Here is a 7,067-nt window from a genome sequence, read left to right as displayed (position 1 = left end):
CAGGTGAGTCAGGGCTGTCTGGGGCGCCCACTACCCGGGGACCCTGATGACTCGGCCTGGGGACCCTCCTCCCCCTCCTCATCTTCAGGGCAAGCCACTCAGGAAAACCACAGGGTGTTTTGTCGAAGAGTTCATTATAATTTTATCAATCAAATTCTTAGAAGAGGGAAAAAGTCTGCTCTCCCCACCCTCCTCCCTCACTCCCCCCCCCTTCACTCTCACTTTCTTCCATTCATAATTTCCTATGATGCACCTCAAACAACTTCCTGCTGGGGATCCCTGCTAAATATAGCCGTTTCTCTGTCTTACAACACAGGCTGCAGTATATAAATCAGGCAAATTCCCCATTTGAGCATGAACCTCTGAAAACTGCCGGCGTCTAAGGTCTCCTCCAAGGCCCCCGGGAGTCCAGCCCATAATGAAGGTCTTGGCAGCAGGTAAATCCACACGCCCCGCGCTGGCTTCCGCGCCTCGCTGCCAGTGCAGCGGCAACCCGGGGCACTGGGCGATCGCGAACCGGACACCTACCCGCCGCAGACTCACGGACGCTTGGGGCGCCCGTGCAGCCGGCCCAGCCGCTGGAGGCGCTGGGTGACGGCCGGGGCGAGCACAGGCACATGGTTCCAGCGCCGTGCGCCTAGCTCACCCGCCCCGCCAAGGGCCAGCAGGTTGGCGGGCCAGGGAGGGGGCGCCACAGCCTTCCTCCACCTCCAACTCCTCCTCCTCCTCAATCCTGCTACTCGCCGGTGCTGCACCTCCGGATCTGCTGTCTCTGGGATTCACCCTCCCTCTTTTCTTTCTTTCTTGTCTTTCCGCTTTCTCTTTTCCAACTGCGTCCCGGCTGCTCCCTGGGAGGGGCGCCGGCCTCCCGAGCAGCTTGCAAACTCTGGCTGGGACGCGAGCAGGTGCTGCCTCCATCTGCTAGTACCTGAAAAGCTGCGGTCTGTGCTAGGTGAGCTGGGGGCGTTGGGGGGGGGGGCGGTCCCCCAGCTATCCCAGGAACTCAGCATTGCCTGGGGATGCTGGGAGGAGCAGGGCCACCAGAAAAGTGAACTTGAGGATGCCGCTGTCCCAGCAGGGGGATCGGAGCAGGAAGCTCGTGCTCCACCCCTCTCCCCAGCCTCAAGGGTTTCCCAGCCTCACTGGTCTGCTGGCCCCAGCCCCTGCTGCTGAGCCGCCTGGAAAGACCCCTCGGAGGGGACCTAGGAGTGAAGGGGGGAAGTGGGTACACTGGGGGAGGGGCGATCCGGGACAGGCCCCAACAGCTCCCAGCTCTCCTGTCACCTTTCACTTTCTTTCCTCCTCCGCCCACCTGTCTGCCTGCGACCTTTTCCCTTTTCTGGTCGCACCATTTCCTCTTCCTCCCCAAGGCTCTGAGGGCCTGTGGGACCCTTGGATTCTCCTTGTCCTGACCCAGGGTCTGGGACAAGGAGTAGCAGACAAGATGGGGAGGGCAGGGAGAAGAGGAGCTGGGCAGAGCTGGGGGGCAGAAAGCTTTGGAATGATGATTTGCAGATGTGCGAGGGGGCAGAGCCACAGAACTGGAGGGAGTTGAGGCTCCTAGTAGGGGCGTGACCCACGGCTTAGGAGAAGGGTAGAGATAGAGGAGATGGGGGGGGGGTGCAGAACTAGAGAACAAATGGCCCAGGGAGCCAGAATCACGTGACAGGTTCGGGAGGGATAGCGGGTCAGCTGAGGACCTGTGAACTGATGCTCAGGAATCCGGACCATCCCGGGCGAGGGGAGGATGGGGGCCTTCCCCTCTCTCAGACCCTCCTGGGGCTGGGCACTGCGCCTCCTGCCAGAGGGCCAGGAGGCTTCCGGGTCTCTTGCATTCCTGAGGAAAGGGCTGGAGAGTTGGTGTCCTTCTGGACCCAGCTTCTAACTGGTGAGGACACCTCCCTCCTTCCCCTTGGCCCCTTCTGTCAGGAAAAGCAGGGAGAGCTGAGAAGGCGGAGAGAGTGAACGAGGCGAGTCAGGGGGCTGGAGACAGGGAGACAGAGAGAAGCAGACACAGTGGCAAACCAGGGGCCGACTAGGGGACTAGGGACGGCCAGGTCGGAGGAAGGCAGAGCTGGAGGCTGAGAGGGGACGTTGGCGTCCCGGTGGGGCGGGGTGAGGACCATCCTCCGCCTGAGCCCCCTTGGCTACCCCCCCACCCGGCTCCCTGCTCCTAACTCCCTCCTGCCCGTTCCCAGGAGTCGTGCCCCTGCTGCTGGTTCTGCACTGGAAACATGGGGCGGGGACCCCGCTTCCCATCACCCCTGTCAATGCCACCTGTGTCACACGCCACCCGTGTCACAGCAACGTCATGAGCCAGATCAGGAACCAGCTGACGCAGCTCAACAGCAGTGCCAACGCGCTCTTCATTCTCTATGTAAGTCACCCCCCAGGCGCCTGGGAAGGAGGGACGGTGGGGGGGGGGGGGGTGCCGCAGAGACCTGGGCTGGCAGGACTGGTCAGGGAAGGGACTCTTCTGTCCCTGGAAGGTGAGAACAGGGAGGGGGCTGGGTTCAACCACACCGGACTCTCACAGCTTCCGCCCCAACCCCAGCCCAGGCTCCGAGACTGGAAGCCACTTTCCCGGGGTGCCCAGTTAGGTTGGGCAGAGCTGGGGGGAGATGGGAGTTCTCCACCACATGGAGCCAGAGGCTGGGGAGCAGACAGCGGAGAAGCAGGTGGGGAGGCAGGTGGGGAGAGACAGTGGCTGTGGGTGTCTGGGGGTGAGAGGGCAGGTGCATGGTGGGCCTGTTCTAGGTAGGACGTGGCCTTTTCCTTTCTGTCCCTACGTGGTCCTGGTGGTGGCGGTGGCAGTGGCAGTGGCGATGATAATAATCACACCCGTGACCACTCCTGGCTCTCGGGGCAATCCTGAGATGCCGGCAGGACAAGTAGTCGTGTCCCGGTGCTCCCGGCGGGGAGCTGAGACCAGAGGTCTCGCCCCGAGGGTTGGTGACAGGGCCGCAACACCTGTCCCTGCCACCCTGGTCACCTCCCCTCTGCCCCTCTGCCCCGCAGTACACGGCTCAGGGGGAGCCGTTCCCCAACAACCTGGACAAGCTGTGTGGCCCCAACGTGACGGACTTCCCGCCCTTCCACGCCAACGGCACGGAGAAGGCCCGGCTGGTGGAGCTGTACCGCATCGTCGCCTACCTCGGCGCCGCCCTGGGCAACATCACGCGGGATCAGAAGACCCTCAATCCCAGCGCCGCCAGCCTCCACAGCAAGCTGAACGCCACCTCGGACATCATGCGGGGCCTCCTCAGCAACGTGCTCTGCCGCCTGTGCAGCAAGTACCACGTGGCGCACGTGGAAGTGGCCTACGGCCCCGACACCTCGGGCAAGGACGTCTTCCAGAAGAAGAAGCTGGGCTGTCAGCTCCTGGGGAAGTATAAGCAGGTCATCGCGGTGCTGGCCCAGGCCTTCTAGGCGGCAGGCCTCCAATCGTGCAGCGACCCAGATCTCGGACTCAGGTGGCTCTCAGACTGTGGTCGGGGCCCGAAGCATCGCCAACCCCAAGTGCAGGCTGCTGGCAGACCCCGCGGGACTCCTGGCCAGTCCAGTCCCCTCCAGAGAGGACTGTGATGAAACCGAGCAAAATCAAAACTCCCATAGGCAGGGCCTATAGACAGCGCCAGCTAGCAGAAGGCGCCCCTTCTTCTGGGAGACCGCAGCCAGGCCCTGGGGGCTGACCCTGGTGAGGGGAGCGTGGGCTGGACTTCTGCTCCCGCTTGTCCCCTCAGCCAGGGACTTCGTGGCCAAACCGAACACGTCATCTAAGGTGACCCTGACCACAGGGTAGGAGAGCAGGGTCAGGGGAATTGCCCGGCCTCAGCAGAGTGACCACCATCCGTGCCTTCGCTGCCCCGTAGGTAGACGTCGGGAGGCTGGGTTGGGGCCGGCAGAGGGGCTGGGATCCGGGAGGATTCCTTGGCCCCTGGAAGTGTGGTGAGTGGAGGTTAGAGAAGGGGACTCTGATTTGACATGCTGCCTTTTCTTGAGCATCATTGGAGAGCTCAGGCCGAACGACTGTTAGGCAGAAGGTTCCACAAGGAGGTTACGGGCATTCAGGCTCCTGGGGAGACAGAGAAGCCACCTTTAGGCCTGGGAAGGAAGGCACTGGAAGGAAGGGAGGCCCCGAAACGCTTGATGGGCCCCCCTTCCTCTTCCCCGCAGTCTTTCCCGCAGCCCAGGATGGCCAGGGTCCGGTGGCTGGGCCTGGAGGTGGCGCATGTGGGGGTGGGCAGGTGGCAAAGTCGGGTGAGGAGGTTCTGAGAGGACCCAGGGCCTTCCTTCTGGGTGCGGGTCTGTGAGGGAGGGGATGGGCGGGGTTGTTTAGAGTGACAGCTCACGTCGGAGGCCCTTGGAGGCCCTGTGAGGTCACACAAAGGTACTTGAGGGGGACAGAGGCCATCTCTGGTCCCCAGAGCAAGGGGACAGCAGAACTTGAGGTCAGGGTCTCAGGAAAGTCTGAGACTCAAGAGTGCTGTGTGTTTGATCCAGCACCGTTGTCTATTTATTATGATGCCCTATTTATATTAACTTATTGGTGCTTTAAATGGCAAAGTTAGTGTCCTTTTCCCCGTTCCCTACCCGATAGCAATAATATGATGGCTCCTTCTTCAGGAGCCAAGGCCAGGGCCAGCCTTAGCAGGGCCTGGTCTGGAAGATGTTACAAGTAGGATAAGCCTAATGGGTGAAGGTCAGAGAAGCGTCAGAATCTGAGAGAACTGGTCAGCCTGGGTGGGAGAGCAGGGGACCCAGCTCCATCCCTGCACCCCGACTGTGACTTGCATTAAGGATCTCCGGGTCCTGGCTGCAAGGCAGGCCAGAGCACTCTGTGGAGTGGCTGGGGGTGGGGGCCTTTCCCAGGGCCACCACGTGGCTTGGCTTCAGGAGGTCTCCCAACTCTGTGTTCTCTGGGTGCCCCCTGGAGTTGTGCTGAGAGGGGCAGTGGGCAAGGCAGCCCTGGTGACCTGTCCTGCTTCCGTGTCCCCAACGCTGCCTGTCTCTAGACCAGCAGCCGAGGGCCCCGAACAGTCCTGACCCAGGACCCAGCACCCAGCGTGCTTGTACACAGCGGGGAAGCTCCTTCTCTGGTGGCCCGAACACCCACAGAGGACGAGAGAGCCTGGCTGGACCTCAGAAAGCTGGGGCTGTGCAGGGAGGAGCCCCCTGCTCCAGAGAGGACCGGGAGGCCCTGGGACGTGGACCAGGAAGCTGTGGTCCCTCCTGCCCCCCTCCCCCCACTCCCCCACCCATGTCTGGGCTCCCAGGCAGGGAACCTGATCTTTTCCTTTGTGCTGGGGCCAGGCTAGTGGAGAAACGCCCTCTCGTCTGGGAACAGGGGAGGAGGGCTCGAGCTGGGGCAGCTGCTAAGAGCAGCATCTGGCTTCTTCTCAAACCCTGAGCAGTTCCCGTTCGACCAATGCAATTATGGTACTTTGCACTCACTTTGCACCTCTCTCTGTCTTCTCTGAGTACTTTATCCATACCCGCCCAGAGGGCAGGTGGGCAGGCAGCAGGCAGGCCCTGAGGCCTGGGGTGGGGGCAGGGGATGGAGTTGAGAGTTGTCTGTCCCATCGGCAAGCCCAGGATGTAAGGGGGGTGGTGGAGGAGCCCACGGCAGTCGAATGTGTTCTGATGCTGTCTTCATGTGGGTCCGGACCTCAGCCTGCTGCCTGCGCCCGTCTCTCTGCTCCTTGGGAGGATGTGGTTCTGAAGGCTCAGGGTGGGCTGGGTCTCCCCTCATCTCATCACCCCACAGACGTGCCAGGCCAACCTAGGCAGCCTCTGAGGCTCAGGGAGCAAGAAAATCTCCTCTCCGGGGCCCAGCAGTGCCCCCGGCTCCCCCCGCTCTGCCTCTGCAGGGCAGGAAGCTGTCTGTTCCCTCACTGTTCATACGCTGGTGTTGACCTGACCCTGCATCCTGGGTCACTGGCTGGGCCCAGCAGGAGGAGGAGGCTGTGGGCCGAGGAAGGTGTGTAGGACAGTCATTCTGCAGTTTACCGAGAGAGGAGTCTTGGGGACCTTCTTTATTTAAGAAAAATTTTAAGCAAAATCGCTCCACTGATTTGTATGTCTCTCCTCCTTGTTGTTGTCCTCTTCCTTTTCGTCCCCTCCTTGGGGACATCCTCCCTGACAGAAGCCACCCGGCTCTGCCCGGATGGCCCCCCAGAACAGACACAGCAGTGTGCGGGGCTGGACCCTGGAATCCAGCGAGAAGTTCGTTTCCCTTCAGATGGTACAGATGTTCTTACCTTGGGGTCCCCCTAGCCCCCCACCCCCGCCGCCCTCCACACCGCCGAACCCCAGTACCTGGGCACCTCTGCCGCCCACACTGCTGGCTCTGCGCTGCGCCCCGCCAGGCCCTCCGCACTTCCCTCCTTCCTTTCCGCTGGAAAGGACGTGGCCTTGGGGACAAATTCCTCTTTGATGAATGTACCCTGTGGGAATGTTTCATACTGACAGAATTATTTTTATTTATTCAATGTAATATTTAAAATATTTATTTTTTATACTGAAGGAATCCTTTTTTTTTTTTAAAGAAAAAAAAAAGAGAAATTAATAAAGAATCTGCTCTTGGCATGCTCTCAGAGTGTCCATATGTGGGGCAATGGGGCCGGAGGGGCTGGGAGGCTGGGTCGGTCTCTGTCCAGGGCGCCCCGTGGAGTGGGGCTCTGCTCAGCCAAGGGCAGGGGTGGGAGGAGGGGGACGCTGCACCTGGCGAGGGGCAAGGGAAGGGACGGGCCACCCAGAGGTGGGGAGGGTGTCAGTTGATGTCTGAGCCCCTTCACGCGCAGCCCCTCACCTCTCGCTGCAGTCCCGGGAGCCCCGAGAGCCCCGAGAGTTAGCGTCCCCCTTGAACAGAGGGGGAAACCGAGGTGCAGAGAGATGAAACCGCTTGCCCGGGTCACACTGGCAAGGCGTTTAGGGCTCCAAATCTCGTGCTCTGCCCCTGCACGGAGCTTCAGAGACCTAGACGGTACCAGCCGCCAAGGCCTCTGTCCCGAAGGAAGAGGCCGTGAGCCAGCCTCGGGGAAATGAGGAGAGCGGGTGTGAGTGAC

At 61.3% G+C, this 7,067-nt stretch overlaps 1 protein-coding gene across 1 annotated transcript; it reads left to right on the top strand.

The window, feature by feature from the left end:
• The first annotated feature begins 232 nt into the window (after positions 1 to 232).
• Positions 233 to 6,055, top strand: LIF (LIF interleukin 6 family cytokine). Its single transcript, XM_028528776.2, has 3 exons — positions 233 to 437; positions 2,199 to 2,377; positions 3,019 to 6,055. Exons 1-3 carry the CDS (start codon positions 419 to 421, stop codon positions 3,427 to 3,429), a joined length of 609 nt encoding a protein of 202 aa, XP_028384577.1. The 5' UTR covers positions 233 to 418; the 3' UTR covers positions 3,430 to 6,055.
• Positions 6,056 to 7,067: the final 1,012 nt, after the last annotated feature.

This window comes from Phyllostomus discolor, chromosome 13, assembly GCF_004126475.2.
Source record: "Phyllostomus discolor isolate MPI-MPIP mPhyDis1 chromosome 13, mPhyDis1.pri.v3, whole genome shotgun sequence".
Lineage (NCBI taxonomy): Eukaryota > Metazoa > Chordata > Mammalia > Chiroptera > Phyllostomidae > Phyllostomus > Phyllostomus discolor.
The sequence above is the reverse complement of the archived record's forward strand: the minus strand, read 5'-3'. Positions and strand labels throughout refer to the sequence as shown.

Excerpts from the sequence above, each read along its gene's own strand:
- LIF (XM_028528776.2), top strand. Across the intron at positions 2,378-3,018 it reads ACGCGCTCTTCATTCTCTAT|TACACGGCTCAGGGGGAGCC; the intron begins GTAAGTCACCCC and ends TCTGCCCCGCAG.